Genomic DNA, 20,197 nt, shown 5'->3' on the forward strand with positions numbered 1-20,197 from the left:
TGCTTCAATGAAAACAAGCAGTTGAAACCAAATTTTTTTTGTCCTGCTTTTTCTATATTGTATTTATTTTTATTTGTCTAATGATAGCTTCTTCTTTTTAAAAGAGAAACTTCAACTTATTTTCAGCATGCTGTGTGTGGTTAAGCAGTGGTTTGGGTCGAAAGGTCCACCGCCCTCCCTAACCTTCACTGGTGGTGAGGCAGGATAGTTGCTGAGAAGCGACCTGCCACTGCAGATGGCATCAGCAGCTAGCCTTTTCCAGAGAGACAGGCGGGCATTTCTCTAACACCTCAGCTGACGCACTGCTGTCACCCTAAAGCCATCGGAGAGCAGGAAATTCCAGCGTTATAACCCAGAATGAGGACCCTCAGGTCTGTTCTGACAGCTTAGCAATTAAGTGTCCTCAAAAGAGGCTTTGCCTCTGGCTGCCGGGGCAGCTACTTCACATTCGTAATGGTTATACAGTGGTACCTCGGGTTAAGAACTTAATTTGTTCTGGAGGTCCGTTCTTAACCTGAAACTGTTCTTAAACTGAGGTACCACTTTAGTTAATGGGGCCTCCCACTGCTGCCACACAATTTCTTTTCTCATTCTGAAACAAAGTTCTTAACCCGAGGTACTATTTCTGGGTTAGCGGAGTCTGTAACCTGAAGCGTCTGTAACCTGAGGTACTAATGTAATTCTAAAATCTGACTATTTGTCCATCTATTAAATTATCCTTGTCTCTACTTTCTGCTGTGCTGTTTCCAGAGCTGGGATCAAAACCACTGTACCTTCCCAGTGGAAATTTTTCTTTGAAGAGCTGCTTCATTCATGCCATACTACAGATTGCTTTTGAAAGTTGTAGTTCACACTATGCAACATGGTGGTGGGCTGATCTTCAATAAAATACATCTAGCATTCCCATGGAAGCCCTGAGCAAAGGAGATAAGTAATCACACAACCTTTAGAAGACACCTAAAGGCATCCCTGTATAGGGAAGTTTTTTAATGTTTTATTATCTTTTTATATATGTTGAAGACGCGGGTGGCGCTGTGGGTAAAACCTCAGTGCCTAGGACTTGCCGATCGCATGGTCGGGGGTTCGAATCCCCGTGGCGGGGTGCGCTCCCGTCGTTCGGTCCCAGCGCCTGCCAACCTAACAGTTCGAAAGCACCCCCGGGTGCAAGTAGATAAATAGGGACCGCTTACCAGCGGGAAGGTAAACGGCGTTCCGTGTGCTGCACTGGCTCGCCAGATGCAGCTTGTCACGCTGGCCACGTGACCCGGAAGTGTCTGCGGACAGCGCTGGCTCCCGGCCTATAGAGTGAGATGAGCGCACAACCCTAGAGTCTGGCAAGACTGGCCCGTACGGGCAGGGGTACCTTTACCTTTTACCTTTATATATGTTGAAACTTGCCCAGAGTGGCTGGGGCAACCCAGTCAGATGGGTGGGGTATAAATAATGAAAATAATATTATTGTTATGGAATAGGATGTCCCTATTTTCATCAGAGAAATGATGGAGGGTATGGGGATATCAGGCATTTTTCTCCTTTCCCTGTAATACAGTGGTACCTCAGGTTAAGTACTAAATTCGTTCTGGAGGTCCGTTCTTAACCTGAAACTGTTCTTAACCTGAGGTACCACTTTAGCTAATGGGGCCTCCCTCTGCCACCGTGCAATTTCTGTTCTCATCCTGGAGCAAAGTTCTTAACCCGAGGTACTACTTCTGGGTTAGTGGAATCTGTAACCTGAAGCGTCTGTAACCCGAGGTACTACTGTACTGACATTTGTGTGTGGTCGTACTCTTTCTTTAGTATGATATTGCATACCCATGTGTTGTGAACTTAGCCATTTTGAGTCTTTTTGGGTTGAGAGCCTTTGGGGGGCATTTAGAATGTAACTGGAATCTGGCTTTGTATACCGTATTTGGTTTTGATGGAGGAAGGTGCTGGATTCAGAAACAGTGAGGAATTCATATTGATTTCAGTGAGTAACACTTAGTTGCGTCGTTATGATACCACCCCACGGTTGTCTTAGAAACAAGGCAAGAGTGAATTCTAAAATGATCTATTGTGCACCTAATTTAGGCTCCTGCGGACTATTTCTCCCGATTCAAGCCTGCATTCCACATTGCAATCAAAGGCTTAAATTATGCACATGAACAGTTGGAAAGACAAATTTAGAGAAGGGGAACGTATTGAGAAGAGTAAGGAAGCACTATTCAAAACACAGAGAATTTTTAGCAGAAAGAAGAAATAAATAAAATGGTGGGATGAAGTGAGATTTATTGGGTGCTGGGGGGATTTTAGAAGCCAGTGTATCAGTGGGAAATTATGGTGTTTAGTGGCACACAAAAAACTGAAATGCAGAACGCTGTAAAGTGTGATTCTAACTCGAATTAAGTCTAGGGCCATGATCCACATCTTCTTGGGAGTTCCAGCAAACTCAGTAGGGCTTACATTCAAGTAAGAATTGAGCTGTACATGTATTTAAATTCTCCAGTTGAGGCCTACTTCACATGTGTGCATGTACACATATGCCAGGTGAAAGTGTACAGTTTCCTGAATTGTACCCATTCAGACGTCAGGTAGAATAAATCATATGACTAAATGCTTCATCAGGAGAAATATTCCCTGCACATATAAAGTTGGCATGTTGGAGAGATAAACCAAATCCTTTCCCTGGCATATTGTTTGCATACCCTTTGAGTATGCAGTTGAACATGCCACCTCTCTCCTGTAGTCGAAAATGGTATTGTCCAGGAACAATCTTACCATTTTTTCTGCTGTTTATGTGAACTCAGAACTCAGTAATCCATTTGTATTTATAGATTAACAGATGGGAACCACAGCATGTGAGATTGACTCCACCTTTGTGACACAGCTTTCCAGCCTTGGGGAGCATGCTGGCCAAATGACAAAGAGGGCAGGGTTTCTGCACAACTGTAGAAGAGCTGCGCAGGAGAAGAGATTACAGCTGGTACAGTTTGCATCACAAGCTATACTGATGCAGATTTCTGCAGGCTTTACCTGACTTCTGCAATGCAGGGCAATGACTTTTTTGGGATGAGAGGCAATTTATTGCTAGGGAACAGGTTTTTTGGTTTGGTGATGGCATCTTGACTTTGCCAGGTTGTGAATGAACCCCATCCAAAGAAAGCATCATTTACAAGCGCCTTCTCTCTTAGGAAGGTCTGTGATACTAATTCTATACTATGTATAATGTTTCAGATGTTTGAAACATGCTAAGTAAAGACAACAAGGGTTTCAGGAGAGCGGCAGTTTTCCAATCCTACCTTATTCCAACTCTACAATTCTACGATGTTATGATTCTGGGAACCCTTTCCATATCATCTCACCTGCTTAGGCCCCCCCCCCCCCGTGTCTTCCATGGCACTAGGGAATTGTAGAACATTCTGAGATACTCCAGAGGGACATGCAGGTAACATGGGGCACTGATGAAGTCTGTGGTCTCAACATAATTGTGTACATGCTGAAAGTGTGGTCTAAAACACACCTAACCCTCCCCACAAAGGAGATTAGTAATGATGAGTGAATAGGGATGGGGAAAGTCTATGAACTTATTGACTCTTATTTTTTTCTGTCTTAATTTCACCTCTCCACACTTTTACATCAATTTGCATTTTTAAAAGTCATTATGAAAATTCACTAGCATTTGCACATAAATTTCTCACAATGCATTCTTGCAAAGCATATTCCCAATATATGCTATATGTTATGATTTTAATATAACACGTTTGTATATTATTTTCACTAACATATGCATTTCTGTGCACATTTTGGTACATGCATTTTTTGTACACATTTGCAGTAGTGTGAACTTCAAAGGCTGGCTCTGTTCTGTTCACGTATTGTATTGGAAAGTGCAAACTGTTGCACACCACCCCAATCTCTGAGTTTTGGAAACAAGGCACAGCAGAGACTGTGGTGTATTTAGGATAGATGGTTTATTTACACATCTATACAACCTGAGCCTGTGATGGAGGGGGTTCCCAGCATGAACACTGCATAAAAAAGAGGGTCTTGTTTCTCCCATAGCTGCAGCCTTGGATTCAAACAGACATCAGACATGGTGCTCTGCATCTCTGACTTTTTAGCTTGCTGTCTTTCTTCTCAGTGACATCACACACATACACAAACCTGTACTCATAAAACTCTGGCTTTATATGTTGAGGGAGGGAGTCCTTTGTTCTTTTAATGGCCCATTGCCCAGGGCTTATCACCTCAAGAGGAAGCTAGCCTGACTTAATTTAGCTTTTAACACTTGCTAAATCCAGGGATTAGAATAGTCCAGCACCCATCTCAACACCCAAGGCTTGAATAAATTCTAACACTTGCTGAATCTGGGGGTTATAGGAGTCTGGCACCCACAAATTCCTAACAATGCTAACTTTTCTCCATTATTCCAAACTGCAGGCCAGTCTAGAAGCTCCTGTTGGGTTAGGAAATCACAGAGCTGCAGTCAGCTCAAGATGGCTGGGCATTGCATCTATTTCATGTTGAACTAGACAGTGAGCCACGAGAAAGGGGTCCTGTTTATTTGGCAAAGTCTGTTCCTTGACTTTTAACTAACTTCATTTTGCTTTTTGATTCTAAAGAAATCCAAGACTGAAATGCAGCAAGGCCTTATTATCTGAAGGTGTCAAAATGCCAGGAGTGATCTATTGCTTTTGTTCCAACAACGTGAATTAATTTCCATGGCAACTGCAGTCCTATTCCTGTTCTGTGTTGAGTGTCCATCCAAAGCAAGAGCTCTAACTCTGTTATAAAAAGTACTTTTAAAAAGGCCATGCTGACAGCTTCCCAGTTGGACCTGGGCCAGCTTGGGTCACTGTAATAGATTTTAAGATTCAGGGCCCTTGCATCCCATCATCAATCTCAACAGAAATGGTGAAATTAGTTTGACTTTTAAGTGACCTACTGCGCTGCATCTGGTAACTCCTGCACACAAGAGTTTTATGTTAAAAGCTAAGCTTCTTCCCCTTCACTGCAGTATTATGGGGTGGAGGGTGAGTTTCTGCCCATTAAATCCTATCCTGATGTCATCAGCTGCAGACTTGACATTTCTCAGCAGCCAGAGAAGCTTCCGTCTGTGAAAAGGAAAACATAACTCCTGCCTGTTATTTCGTACTGCTAATGTTACAACGAATCCTCTGACTTCCAAATGAACTGTGCCACCTTTGCACCAGTGACAAGACTTGTCTGTTTTCTACTCTGCCCACATTCCTCCCCGGCCCTGTGATGTGGGCCACTTTCTAACAGCCCAAAGCAGGGGATAGATATAACCCACAGCATCCTTTTTCTAGGGCACACAAAACTTAGAAGGAAGGCTGTCAAGGGGTGAGGACCAAGATGGGGAAACTACACCTACCTGGCCTTGCTGATCTAGCAGAAAAAAATGAAATAGATGGATGGGAGCTGTGATGATGGCAGGTGTGTCCAAGTGCTGTGCTCCCAGACTGAGTGTCCTGTGGGTTCCATGTGCATGGAAAGAACAAGTTGGGGTGACATCTTCCTCTGCCAACATTGTGTTCCTAAACCCATGTTTGCTAAGGTCAGGGCTTTTTTCAGGGGGAACTCACCAGAACTCACTTCTGGCTCCTCTCAGGTTGGTGCCATTGCCATTCTAAGAGAAAGAGGGAGGTGCTCATGGTGAGTTCTGGCACCTCTTTTTCTAGTAAAAGAGCACTGGCTAAGGTTACAAAGATGTGGTGGCAGAGTGGGCTTAGGTTGGGGGGGAATTGGGAGTAGGGAGAAAGAGTGCTTAATCCTTCCTACCAGCCCTTTCTTTCCCCTACAAATTCTTGTTTTCTCTTCAGTCCAACTAAAAAATAAAATAAAAGTCCTCATAATTTTTTTGTTAGGATTTCATTGTAAATTTAACTGGATAGACCCATTTTTGTATGCAATTTTGCTTAATAGACACATCCTTGAAAGTAGATCCCCCTAATTTAATGGATTAAAAAAAATACCAATATATGCATTGTTTATTTTTCACCCTAAAGTCCCAAGATGGGTTACAACATTAAGATGTTACAAACAGTTTGAAACAACTTACAACTTGTATGCACATCTTGATATAAATGTTCATATACATATTTGTGTATGTTTGTGCACACATAGCTCTGTATTGTGAAAATTTAGAGAAGCAGGAACTTTGGAAAAATATCTGCCTTTCAGTCTGCATGTTGTTTTCAGAAGTGCAAATAAGGTAATGTAATTGCTCCCCCATTGTTACCTCCCACCCCAGACCCAATATTATATTGGAATTACCTGCCTTCCTTGTAATGTGTATAGTTTCTCCCTTTATGATTATAGATCGTTCCACAACCTGTAGCTACCCTACTAAGCTCATTGAGCTCATGTGAGCTCAATGAGCTTAGTAGGGCCTGCAAACAGATAATTATTTGATGCTGCCTCCGAACTTCTTGGCTGCTGTCTCTGCAAATTAAGAATGTCAGTGCTGTTGGGGTGGGACCCTTGGCCACTCATTCTTGGCACCTCCAAAAAGGCACTTGACCTTGCCACTCTCTAAAACTAGCCTTTCTTATGAGTTGTAGTCAGACACTGTTGTGCTGTGTTATGCATTACAGCGAGCAATTCCTAGCTGCAGGCTGGTGAATGTCCATCTGGACCAGGGGTCGGCAATCTCAGGCCCATGGGCCACAAGCAGTCCACAGGGGTCGTTTAACTGACCCCCGAGCCGAGCCGCCTGCTCGGTGAGTCCCCACACGCTGCACTAAACCGGTGAAGCAGCGCAGTGCGGGGACTCGCTTCTGCAGCACCGGAAATTGCATCTGTGCAGACATTGAAAATTGTGGATAAGTTTGCGATCCGGCCCACGGAGGGATCTCTGCTGGAGTGAACCAGCCCAGGCGAGGTAAACCTTGCTGACCCCTGATCTGGACAAAGGACAAAGTGGGTAGAATTTAGCATCATGCTGTTCCGGTTGTTCCATCTGTACAAGCATTGCAGCTTGGCAGATGGATTGACCCCCCCCCCCATCCACCCTGACTTCTCCTCTAAGCCAGTGGTGGGGGTGGGAAGGTGGGGCAAGCAGAGCTCCTTGTGCAGGGCTTCTGCTTAGGGGGCTGGTTAGGTGAACCCTTCCCCTCCAACACGTCTGAGATGAAAATTGGGGTGCACATCTTTGGGTGCCGCGCTGCTGTGTGAGCCAGCAGGCTGGTGGGTGAAGCACCGATGGGAGCTCAGAGGAGGTCAGAGGTGAGGAGGTGGAGGTCAGAGGTGAGGGAGAGAGGGAAGCAAACACCCCCCAGGACTCTTGCTCCTGGTAGCCACCGCATGGCGAGGTGCCGGGTGGCTAGTAGCTACTTGAGGCACCGCTGCGCCTGGGAATTGTAGTTTCTCCCTAGCTGCTCTCTTACTGAGGGAGGAGGAGGGCGAATTTTTCCCTGCCCCACCCCGCCTCCTCTTTCCATTGCTTGGGGTCAAGAGGAGGCTGGTGGGAGTGAGCAGATGGGGGGGGGGGGCGTGTGGGGCAGGGGAAGCCCAGAGCCTCCTCCTTGGCCTCCCTCCCTTCTGGCAGCAGCAGGGGCACTGCCATGGCGACCACGGCAGCCCAGCCGGCTTCACACTCAGGAGCCACAGCAAGCCCAGCGCTGGCTGTAAGGGCCAGCGCCTCCTCCTCGCCCCCCCCCCCGAGCCCGCTGCTGCTGCTGCTGGAGGGGAGGGGTCAAACCAGAAGCCGGGGTGCCTTCTGTAATTCCAGAACCACCCCAGGAAAATCGGGACACTTGAAGGGTATGGGTGAACCCCACCCAGAGACAGTAAGGCCTAGTTAACTATCTTTCCCTGCCACCCATTTGCAAGCATCTAATCACCAAGAATCAGGGCCAGCCTGAGAAAGTTTGCTGCCTGAGGTGTGGGATGAGCGGACAAGCAGCCCCCATTCCCGATATAGAAGCCGACTGGACTGACAGTTGAGTCTTACTTTGCCAGCTGTGATGAGATGGCCTCTGCCCCTGCAGCTGAATGGAGACCCTTTAAGAACACACAGGTTTTGCCCAAGGCTTTGCCACTGATTCCCGTCCTGGCCCACCCCCAAGAATCTGCTGTCTGAGCCAGTTGCCTCACTCTGCCTAATGGAAAGGTCCGCCTTGCTTTAGCCCTTCTTTAGCCACGAGTTGTGAGATTTGGCTGATAGTTATTGTGACAGGGTAAAAGAAAGCAGTCCTTTTTTCAGAATCTCTAATCCCAGGTTGTTTAGGATGTGAAGTTAAGAACAGCTGGGGGACAATTGCAGGTGTTTTTTGCTAACCCCCAGAGTGCAGAGGGTGGTTTCTCTCTATCTCTTTCTATTTGTGGATATATATATATTAACTGGGAGGCCAATGACAGCCAGAATTAAGAGCAGAGATCCAACTTTGTGTGAAGGTTTTGACAAGGGAACGCACAAAGCTACAACACTGAGATCTAAGGCTGACAGTCTGACTGGCTTGCAGTGCCTGTACTGGAGTTTTGGCAAGGACAGCCGGGATAAAATTAAGGCAGAGTGACGGCCTGAGCTTTCTGAATTCAAAAGCTTTAGAAGATTTAACGTACAACCCTTTTGTTATGTACTAGGCAGCATTTTTGTTTGACTGAATTCCAAGTTCTCTCTGTCACAGAGTCTCTCATCAGAAATGTACCATGTTTGGGTTTGTTGATTTGTTTTTTTTTGCTGTAGTTTCAAGGCCTCAGCCATTATCCAGATACTGTAGTCTTGCTTTTGAAATAGCTTGCATGCAGATGCTAAAAATACTGACTGCGTATCTAGTGCTTTGCTCTTCAAAGCACTTTGCATACACTATCTCAGTCATCCTTGCAATAACCCTCCAAGGTAGGTCTGCACTATCATCTGTAGATTGCAAGGCTGTGGCTAAGAGGGAGCAGTTGGTGTAAGGTTACCTAGGAAGGTGAAGGTGAAGGCAGATTTGGACTGGTGACTTCCCAGTCACTCTCTTAGCTACTGGTTTGTTTGTTTGTTTGTTTGTTTGTTTGTTTGTTTGTTTGTTTAGATTAGGGCCATCACCTGATCAAATAAAACATTTTTATTAAAAAAAGATCCGCCCAATTTAATCAAGGGCAGTCTTTTGTTGTTGAAGAATTTTTAATTAAACTGCTTTGAGGTTTATTCATTTTTTACTATCAAGCGTTATATAACTTTTATGAAAAAGATGAATAACATTGATTAACCAATTAATCAGCTAACCAGTTAATCAACCAAAGAATCCTTCTGACTCCCATAAAGCTTCCCCTGGCTTTCCCCGGCAGCTTCAGTTGTTCTTGTCCTTTTGGCTTGAAAATTACCATCATATATTGCTGCTTCTTGAATATTTGCAAACCAAAGTGTATTATGCAGGTTTGTCCCGTCATAGTTGTGATGCCTGGCCTATATTTGCTACTAAGCAAACTGTGTCAGTAGGATAAGGCTTTGTGGTTTGGTTTGGTTTTAAAGTGTGCAGACGTTCCTTTAACGTGATAATTGAGTCAACAGATGAATGCAAAGTAATGTCTGGCATGATTTTGCCAACTGGACAATACGTCACTCAGTTGCTATTTAATTTATATATAACATATATTTAAATTAAAACTGATGTTTTTATGTATTTTTAATCTTTTGTTGGAAGCTGCCCAGAGTGGCTGGGGAAACCCAGCCAGTTGGGTGGGGTATAAATAAATTGTTGTTGTTGTTGTTGTTGTTGTTGTTGTTGTTGTTTATTTATTTGCAAAGTTGGTAGAAATGCTGTACTCCCTGAAGGCGTAGGGCTAGATATAATCACAGGGTACTTAGGGATTCAGGATTGTTAGTCATACTGCAAAAGAGAGAGATGGGAAAAAGGGCCACTCCATCAACTTAAATATGCTATTAATTTTGTGATTGGACACTTAACTCGGCAAGTCTGTGTTTGAGGAAGAAGCACATAAACTGCTTTTGGGAAACCAAATAATTTTATTTATACCCTTTGAAAATGTTAGGTAATGTGAAATAATAATAATTAATAATAGCAACAACAATTGCAAGTACTTGGCAATCTTTTAAAAATATTTCTATGCAATTTTACACACCTTTTACTTACCAAGCAAAACTAAATTTTATTAATTTAATCACAATATCTTTTGAATTCCAAAGTCATGTTTCAAATTCCAAAAATGAGGAGTTAAGTTTAAAAATTCAACATGGCTGCCATTGCAATGGGCACAATGACTTTAGAGCTACCAATATTGCCTTGCTTAATTGGGGAAATTAAGAATAAAACAATGAACAGGGTGGTGATACAATGACTACTGCAGTCGATACAAGATAATATCACTATGGCAACTATCTGTAAACAAGTAGTAAATGTCCATAAAAATGGCAAAAGTAGTTTTTTTCCAAAATAGGTTTTATCTTAAACAACTGCAAACACAGTAAATAAAGAGTTTCCTCGATTTAAATAATTTATCTTACAGAGATAAAGCTGGGCAGAGAGATTCCTTAAGGCTGCGTCCAGGTGGGTCCTAGGGAACAAGGCGGAATTCATTGATGGCTTTTGTACAGATGTAGAGATCCATTGTTTTTGAAAAGCGTTGCAGTCCTCTGTGCACGCATATTTGGACTGGTTTGGCCTGCTTTTTCATATCTGGTGAAAAGAATTTAAACACTCTTTTGTTTCTCTCTCCTCTGCCGCCCTTTCCTTTCTACTAGAAAGAGCCCGGGATTATCTGCACAAGACAGGAAGGTTCATTGTCATTGGTGGAATTGTCTCACCTGTACATGACTCCTACGGGAAGCAGGTGGGTCAGCCCTTTTATTCTTTCCAATGTTTTTAATGCTGCCAATATAATATCCATTCATGATGAATGCGGGTGGCACCCAGAAGCAGTTCCTAAGGTTTCTAGCTGAATAGGTGCCACTTTTTTCCTTTTACAATGGTGGTAAAACAGGCAGAAATTCTCAACAGGTGCAACACTTTTTGTCATGAAGATGCAGCAGTGAAATGCTGTACCTGCTGAACATCGGCCTGTCATGAGACTGTTCAAGGTACAGATTCCCTGTGAGGTAAAATAGGGCTGTCCTTGCGCAGAAGTGATGTTGTGATAAGACTATGAACAGAGTGGGAAAGAGCCGATCACAGCTGATTCTAGAACCCTCTAGAGTGAGAGGGAGTTTAGGCGGCAGCTTTATGGACCAGATAATCCTGTTATCAATTGCTCATGTGCATTTTTGTTTGTTTTATGGCCATCCTTTAAAGCAGAATTTGGCATACTACCATATTAGTATGCAGGATTCATACAAACACCCTGCAGTAGCCCTAGCTGAGAGGGTGGAGGTACCTATACCATAGAAAAATGTATAAGTAGTGACTCAGTGTAAGGCAACTTCATATTTTTGAAATATAGTTCATTGCTAAATTTAAATGTAGCTACAGATGAGGCTCGTCAACCTGGGAAAGTAGCCCATCTAGGAGAAGGAAAACTCTGATCCTAAACCTCTGTGCCTATATACTCATTCATGAGAAAGTCTTCCAGAGTAAACCCTGAGGAAAAATCTGTACCTGCTGCCTCGAGGGACATCTTCGGGAGAAGAAAAGGCTAAGGAGTAGCCCCTACGCAAATCCAGAGTGGAGTCTCTAAGATGGCTGGATGGTGTCCTGTACACCTCCTTCAAGCAATTCCTGCAGCCAAGCTCTGCTCTGCATTGCTCTGGTTTCCTTTGGACCACATCAGCGAGCCTGAGTGGGGAATGGGTCTTGTTGGCTGGGCAGCCCAGGACCTCCATACACAAAGCCCAAGCTTGTGCCCTGGTGAGGAGGCAAAAACGCAGGAGGCAGCAGCTTTGAGTTGCCAGTCTCTACGGCCACAGCAGGCACTGTGATTTTCCAGCAGTTTGACTTCACCCTTGGAGGTGCACTCCATTGTCTCTCAAGGCAGACAGATACCACCAAAGTAATACCCTACAGAAGATCTAGGAGCTGTTTGTGTGGAACAACTCTGTGAAGTAGGTCTGCCTATGAATTGGTGACCAATTAAGACTGATCAGTGAACTTAATGACTAATGGGAACTTAATGGCTCATCCAGGTTTCCCCAGTCCAGCTCTTACCCATTAATGCTGCAATGGCTTCCAGGCCCAAGTCTAGTGAGCCACTTAAGTCAAGACATATTTAACTTTCGAAAAGTCCATTGCTGTGGAATCTCCCTCCATTTCTTCTGCTGACAACCTTATGTTCTTTACAGGGTCTGGTCTCCAGCCGACATCGCCTGACAATGTGCCAGCTGGCTGTTCAGTCCTCTGACTGGATAAGGTATGATAGGGTACCGCATAAAGCATGCTATCTGCAATGTCTGAGTGGTTGGAGCACATGAACATGCTCCCTCCACGATCTAACACCCAGGTCTTTCTGACTTGGCACTACATTTTCTCCTAATGGAAGCAGAAACATGCAGACAGGCATGCAAGCAGCGACTTCAGATGCAACAAACGATGAGGGGTCAACTTCATTCAGAGAAGTATTCTGTACAAGAGGCAGTGCCCATGTCACCATCACCAAGTTTCTGGCCTGAGCTTATCATTAGAGCATGTGAATCAGCTTTTACACCACAATTGAAAATTATACACACAAACATGCAGGAAAGATGTTTTTCAGCAATATACTGTGCAAGCCTCATTGGTGTTCAGAAGTAACTGTGAAGCTAATTGGACCCATCCTTTCAGAGTACAGGAAATGTTTTTTACATATTCTTCAACCAGGAGTGAGAGGCAGCTGCCCTGAACACAGTTATTAGGGAGAAATCCTCACTGAACATAGTGGGGCTTACTTCTGAAAAACCACGCATAGGCTTGCTCTCTTAACAAGGCTTGACATATTAAGGGCTCATCCAGACTTCCTTTAGTGCTGTGTTTCTAGGCACAGGACCATGCTTCAAACCTGAATTTTTGTTTGTTCCAATGCAGCGTTAAAGAGCAGGTTTTCATGGGGATAGCGCCAGGGCAAAAGGTAAGGGTCGATGAGCCCTACTTGAGGATGTAATTAAAGAGTACTGAATTCCTTAACTACCTGAAATATTTGTCTTAGAAGAACCTTCAGGTTTCATGTTACCGTTTCTCAAATATATGCTTGATTTGTACATGAGCTAAGGAAAGTGGCAACGTAATCCTGCCTGAGTATTATGATAATTAACAGAAGCCCTTCTGCCCGCCCTTTAAATTCATGCCTCAGTAACAGTGGCGTAGCGTGGGGGGTGCAGGGGGGGCCGGCCGCACCGGGTGCAACATCTGGGGGGGCGCGCTCGCACTCGCAGCTCTCTGCCCCTACCGGGTTAGGGGGCGCAAATTACTTGCCTTGCCCCGGGTGCTGACAACCCATGCTACACCACTGCTCAGTAGGGGCAACAGAGAGGTCATTTTCCCAGTGGTGGCAGCACCCAAGTTCTGGAACTTGCAGCCTAGAGAGGTCTGCCTCACTTCTTCCTTGGCAGGTCTTCTGCTGCAGTGCAAAGACCTTTCTTTTTAGGAATCCTTCTGTTCTTCCTGCCTACATTGAGGCCTGCTTGTTTGCTTTTCACCAATGTTCTTAATTGTTTCATCTGCTGGTCTTCTCCTGTTTTATCATTTGTCATTCTTTTGTATTACTGTTGTATTTGTATATTCCTTTCTCAGCTGCTTTGACCTCTTTAGGAAAAGGGAAATAAAGGTTTTCAGTAAAATAACACCTTAAGGAACAGCTAGAACTACAGTAACTCTTTAGCAGGCAGTTTTCTCATTAATAGTAGATTTACCCAGAGAGTAAATCTTTGTGTAACAGATGATCTCAATTCATCATTCTGCAAGCATTTTCTGGCAGGCAAATCAAAAACTTTTGGCTTTAGGTTAGACTTGGGATGGCCAGAGCAAGAGATCACAGATCTATAAGGATCAAATAGAATATGAAGATATACATTCAGATCCATGTTCCTACATCAAGGCCAGCAAGGGAGACAAAGCATCTGTAGCTGTTGGCAAACACTTATTAGCTTGTATGGAAAACAAAATTGCCACTCATTTTTTTATTTTCTTGCTTAAAAACATACACACAAAAGTAAAAATTAACATAAAAGATAAAATAATAACAGAAGAAGAAACAAAAACATGTATACAAATTCCCCCTGTGGCTTCCCTCCCCCAGAGCTCAACATTCTTTATTTTTTACAGTCTTTTTAATATTGCATCTTTCATATCTTAGCCCTGAAGTTCCTAATATATTAAGTCTATCTATTTCAGCTTTACATACTTAATCTATGCATATTAGCATGTTATCTTTTGACCAGTGTTTTTTCATACAGTCTTCAAAACATTGCCATTCACTCCCTAGTTTCTGATTGTTCTGGTGTCTTATGGCAGCTGTTAACTTTGCCAGTTCTATATAATCACATAATTTATTTAACCAATCTTCTTTTATGGGATAGTACCTCCTTTCCAATTTTTTGCCAGTACAGTGGAACCTGAGTTTAATGCAGGTGGTCTGCAGCATGTCTGTAGATTTGTGGTTGAAGGGAGATAGCACATCCACTGTATTTAATTTTTATGTTGATATTTTAATTCCATTTTTTGTGCTTTTATATATTTTATTTTATTCTAAATTCTATATAATTCAAATTGTGATGCAATAAAATACAATATATAAAAAGAGGGGGGAATACAATTAAGAATCATACAACATCTGGCACAGCACACTACAATTGCGCAGCAGGCAGAAAAACCATTAAGTGGTCCATCGAGACCCCCAAAGATTCTCAAGAGGTTTGTGGTGAAATGCTTTTGGGAACCAGTCACCTCTAAGCTCTCCAGGAACTGGAGCAGCCCATCTAGTAAAGGTCAATTCAGATTAAGCCCACTAAATGTTGAGCCACTAGCTCCGTGGTGGGCAAGCTATGGCCTTGCAAATGCTGCTGGATTCAAACTCCCAGGAGCTCTGGCAAGCGTGGCCAGTGCTGAGGGAGGACAAGATTCGCAGTCTTGCAACTTCCAGGCAGGTTTTTCATCCCTGCACTATCTAAGCCAGTAAGGACCAAATTTCCCTGGGGTAGCCCAGTTCCTTCAGGAGCATTTACAGATAATTAAGTGCTTTCTTTATACAGTGGTACCTTGGGTTAAGAACTTAATTTGTTCCGGAGGTCCGTTCTTAACATGAAACTGTTCTTAACCTGAAGCACCACTTTAGCTAATGGGGCCTCCCGCTGCTGCCGCACCGCCGGAGCACGGTTTCTGTCCTCATCCTGAAGCAAAGTTCTTAACCCGAGGTACTATTTCTGGGTTAGCAGTGTCTGTAACCTGAAGTGTATGGAACCTGAAGTACCACTGTATTTCACTTTTCTTTAATTTTACATTGTTAAGAAAATCTAGTGCTGCATTTCCCACCTTGTGGCTCACCCAGTGCTCCTCACCTCCACGACCTGCTTGGTGCTTTGCATCCCCATCTCCTGTGTTGCCGTTGTTGGTAGGTAGCAAAGCTAGGACATCTATTGAGTCCTTGGCAGTCTGTGATCTGTGACTGGTCAGCAACAGAGTTTGGCTTGTTTAGTTGCAATTTCTGCAAACCTAACCCAGTTGCTTTATTATGCAGTAATGAAAGTGCCCCAGTACCTCACCTGGGGTGAGTTCACCTGGGCTAACCTCTTTTCCAGCCCTTCTGTTACCTTGAGATAGCGTACTCTGCATGAATGAACCCTTACAGTATTATTAGTGAGAGTGCCTTAATTAGCAAGTTCACAACTCTGAAAACCTCAGGTGGAGAGTATAAGAAAAGAAGTTGAGCTGCTAAGAAAATGTTTGAGAAACAGCCCAGTTTAGTAGCTCATTAAGTTTTCAATTAGGACCTTTATGCTGTTGGCTCAGCCTATGAGATTTTGATCCTTCCTTCCTTCCTTTCCAATCTGAGTTGGATGTAGAGGAGCTTAGGAATTTTGGCATTCTTTTGCAATGTGCTCCCACATCCTGAAAAAGCCCAGGCCCTGAGATATGTCAGTGAGGAAACATCCTGGGTTTCAGGTAGAGTGGGGCTGGAACTGGCGTTTTGCCACTTTAGGGGGCTGCTGCAACTGCCTTTTAGGGTCAAGCTAGATGGGATGCTTGTGCCCGTATGTTTCCCACTGTGGGACAAACAGCAGGTTTGGGGGTAGGATTGAGATGATATAGGAGATGATATAGGAGGAAAGGGTTAAACTCTCCTCCTGTAATGTTGCCTCCTCATTACAATTTCTCTCCTGCTTCAAACCAGGGGTTATAATAAATACATATTTGGTATTGGGAAGGGAGGGTATAAGAGAGGAAGGCTGTTGTTGGAGGAAGAGGAAAATGTAAAATGAACAGGAATAATGAAGGAAATACACGATTTGCAGGAGAATAGGATACGAGCTACCATAACTGTGAAAGGAAGGGGAGAAGCAATTACAGGAGATGAGTAAATGTACTTTGAGAGGCACAGGGAAATATAAAATAAAATGCGAGGGCAGGGGGTGGCTAACTTGCGACCCTCCAGGTGCCAATGAACTTTTACCACCCTGAAGCATTTAGTGGCATCCACATACTTGGCCAACCTGCTGTTTGCTCCTAATTCCAGGTCTTATAAGAACAAGTTAAGCGGCACACGTCTCAGTGCTTCTCCTTGGGGGAATCCCCTTCTTATACCCCTCCAATGGGAGATCTGCCCATTCTCTTATTCTCACCTCCTTGCTTTAGCCAGTTACTGAACCATAAGAGGATTTGTCTGTCCGCTTATCCCATGAATGCTATGCCTAGCCTTTGGTGTGGCACTTTATGGAAAGATTTCGGAAAGACCTGAGTGTAGTGCCATATAAAAAGAGGATGCAAAATAGAATATTGACATTTTGGTTTCCATCTAAGATAGTGGGCATCAGCACTTTTTTTTGGTCATGAATTCTAGGGTCAGTCTTGATTGCGTGAAGTCATTTGCATTGTTGGTGCAAGTGAATTTCATTGGGTGATCCTGGGTCCTACCAGAGAGAAATCCAAATCATAATCTCTCTTAATTCATTCAGTTGCATAAACTTTTGCCATATCCCCACTTTGCAGTTTCCCCACCCCAGACTATAAATCCCCACCTGCTTTAGCCTTTTCTTCTATGGCAAATACCCCAGTGCCATCCCTTTTGTTACCTTTCACAGGTGCAACCCAACATAGCCAGCTAGGAAGACATGATGTCATAGAATCATAGAGTTGGAATAGACCACAAGGGCCATTGAGTCCAACCCTCCTGTCATTCCCTCTCCATTCTTTTCTTTTGCCTCTGAGTTCAGTTGGCTCCTCCCTGAAGTGGGAACATGTAGCATCTCTCTGGTGGTCTGGTTTGGTCCAAGGGCTTCCAGTTGCTGAACCCAGTTTTAGAGTATTCTTTGTGCCTTGCTATTTCATTCTGTAAGAAGCTGGCTTTGGTTGACAGATATTACTCTTGCCAAGTAGCCTGTTAGCAGAACAGTCCTGTGCAGAGTCCTTCTGCGTTCCAGCTTGCTGTCAGGTTTGCTCATCCACTTAGGAGTTGTCTTTCTGGAATGCAGTGCACCCACAGGAAGCATTTTATTCGCACCATTGGCTAATGAGCCTGGCATGATGATGGGCAGAACTGCAGTTACAAGCCCCAAGTCATCTGCCCTTATTCATCTCTGAGCTGCAATCTAATCTCTGGCATTATCCGTTGAGGGAGGGAGCTGCCCCATCCATTTGCCATCTCAGGAGGAGTCCCTTGATCCTTTGTTCTTCTTAATGGCCCATCACCTCACCAGGAAGTTAAAGGTAAAGGTAAAGGGACCCCTGACCATTAAGTCCAGTCTGGACAGCTCTGGGGTTGCGGCACTCATCTCGCTTTACTGGCCGAGGGAGCCGGCTTACAGTCATGTGGCCAGCATGACTAAGCCGCTTTTGGCGAACCAGAGCAGCGCGTGGAAACGCCGTTTACCTTCCCACTGGAGCGGTACCTATTTATCTACTTGCACTTTGACGTGCTTTCGAACTGCTAGGTTGGCAAGAGCAGGGACCGAGCAACGGGAGCTCACCCCGTCGCGGGGATTCGAACTGCCGACCTTCTGATCGGCAAGCCCAAGAGGCTCAGTGGTTTAGACCACAGTGCTACCCATGTCTCAGTACCAGGAAGTTAGCCTGGCTTAAATAGCTGTTAACACTTGCCTTAATTAAAGGGTTAGAAGTGTTTAGCACACAGCTTAATAAACATGGGTCTGTCTTAATTCATGTTGGCATAATAAACACAGGTCTGGCATCCAGTCTAACATCTACTGGAACCAGGAATTTAGGGAAGTCTGGCACCCACAAACTCATACAATATAAAAATGAACCCCTCGTTTGAGCAAGTTGGGAATGAACATGATTTAACTACATTCATATAATTATTTCAGTGAAAAGAGAAAGAAAAATGGTTCCTATAGCAGGAGAGATCAGCCTTCCCTAAACTGGTGACCTCCATATATTTTGGCCCAGATGATCATTGGTGGTGCTGTCTGAGACAGATGGGAATTGTATTTTAAAGGATGGGGTTAAAGGCTAATCACCCTGAACCTGGAAGGGTTGAATGCTGTATGTCTAAGTAACTGGGAAATATATATATTTCACAAAAGTGAAAGTTAAGGAATTTGAAAGCCAGGGCAGTAAAGCCCAAATCAAAGGCATAGATTCCTTCTAAGACTCCTGGGACTGTCACCCTCTGATTAATTACTTGATGGGAGTAGAGATGACCCCTGAGATTTATGCTGTATTTAATAATCAGCAATAAACTGGAGAGTAGAGACAACAATACAGCTGATTGATATATCCCTGTCTCCCCTGATAAGGTTTTTAAAATTAGTACTGTTGTGTGTGCATCAGATGAATAAGAAGCATTTTAACCACCATGGAGCCTTGCAGAAGTGGCCAAGCATTTCAGAGACTCCCGAAGCTGCCCGAGTGTGGATCTAATCAGTAATCTGGGTGGAAGACCAGCGGGAATCTCTCGGTCCAACTATAATAAATGAATATTTGCAAATGGACAAGCAGTTTATGTATTCGCACTGTGGTATATTAAATTAAAATAACCAATTATCATGATTCTTGATTGTCAAGGCAGACTTTCTTTTCCTTTTCTCACTGTAGGGTGGACCCCTGGGAATGTTATCAGGATACTTGGCAGACCACCTGCAGTGTACTGGAACATCACCGGGATCTGATGAAAGTGAGTTGATTGCTAAGAAAGATAGAGGAGGCTGGGGGAACCGGGGCAGGTAGCTGAAGAGCTAAGGGGATTTGTTTTAAATATAGACTTAGGTATCGTTGCTTCACTTTCCATTTTTACTTTAATCACAAATTATTAGTACATTGAGGTGTTTTTTGTCTGATGTACATATCTAATTTAATTTCATTGCTGCTGCTACTGCTGCAAGTTGAATGGATTCCTAGGCAATGTTACATAACTGTGCATAAACACAGAATGTTTCATTAGAAATAAAAGTTCAGTATCCAGAGAATTTTAGCTTTCTTGTAAAAGAAAGAACTAAAGAGAAAGAAGGAAAGTTTGTAGCCCTTGGGCTTGAAAGTACTTGGGAATGCCTGGTGAAATCGTAGTATGTTCAGTACTGGCCAAACAAACAAGCCCCAAAACCTTAGTACTTTGCTATATGTATTCCCTGTAAGCATTCAGCTGGCATAAATGCAGCTATATTGTATTTCAATGGTGGCAGTGAAGCCTCTGATCCAGCAGAGTTCCACACGTTCAGTTTGGAAAGCAGTTTTAGTAAGTGAAGGAACAGTTGCCGTGTGGCTGGGATGAAGATGTTTACACAAAGGAGTCCTCAGTACTGGGAAGAAATGCCCAGGCATGCTGAAGTACAGGGAACCCAGAGGTAAGGAAGCTGCACAGATGATAAAGAGCAGAAAATGAAGTGACCAAAAAAGAGCCCGGAGGAAGGGTACCTGGTGGCTAAATTTCACACACATTTTTTGCTAGACTGCTCTTACTGTCACTCGCAAAATGTCAGTGCTTAGTATTTTATTATTTGGCATGCACTAGCAAAGTTGTGAGAGGCAGTTCCCCAAATTACCTTGTTCCAGCCAAATTGGGACACTTTGCAGGAGCGCTTCATTACTGGGGGAAACCCAGCTCATATTAACAGTTTGGACGTAATGCCAATCCAATCCATGACTTAGCACAAACCAGCCAGTGAACAGGTTCCCAG

At 43.8% G+C, this 20,197-nt stretch overlaps 1 protein-coding gene across 6 annotated transcripts in view; it reads left to right on the forward strand.

Annotated features, from left to right (window-relative positions):
• The window catches only part of NMNAT2 (nicotinamide nucleotide adenylyltransferase 2), a 64,894-nt gene that overhangs the window by 20,166 nt on the left and 24,531 nt on the right, over positions 1–20,197 (forward strand). For all 6 annotated transcript variants that reach the window (XR_013392808.1, XM_077928162.1, XM_077928161.1 and 3 more), the window contains exons 2-4: positions 10,691–10,779; positions 12,221–12,288; positions 19,119–19,197. Coding sequence is in view for 5 of the 6 variants with exons in the window: in XM_077928162.1 (XP_077784288.1) it covers positions 10,691–10,779; positions 12,221–12,288; positions 19,119–19,197 (236 nt within the window). In the remaining variant the exon portion in view is untranslated. The remainder of the gene's footprint in view (positions 1–10,690; positions 10,780–12,220; positions 12,289–19,118; positions 19,198–20,197) is intronic.

The sequence above is a fragment of the Podarcis muralis genome, chromosome 5 (assembly GCF_964188315.1).
Source record: "Podarcis muralis chromosome 5, rPodMur119.hap1.1, whole genome shotgun sequence".
Classification (NCBI taxonomy): domain Eukaryota; kingdom Metazoa; phylum Chordata; class Lepidosauria; order Squamata; family Lacertidae; genus Podarcis; species Podarcis muralis.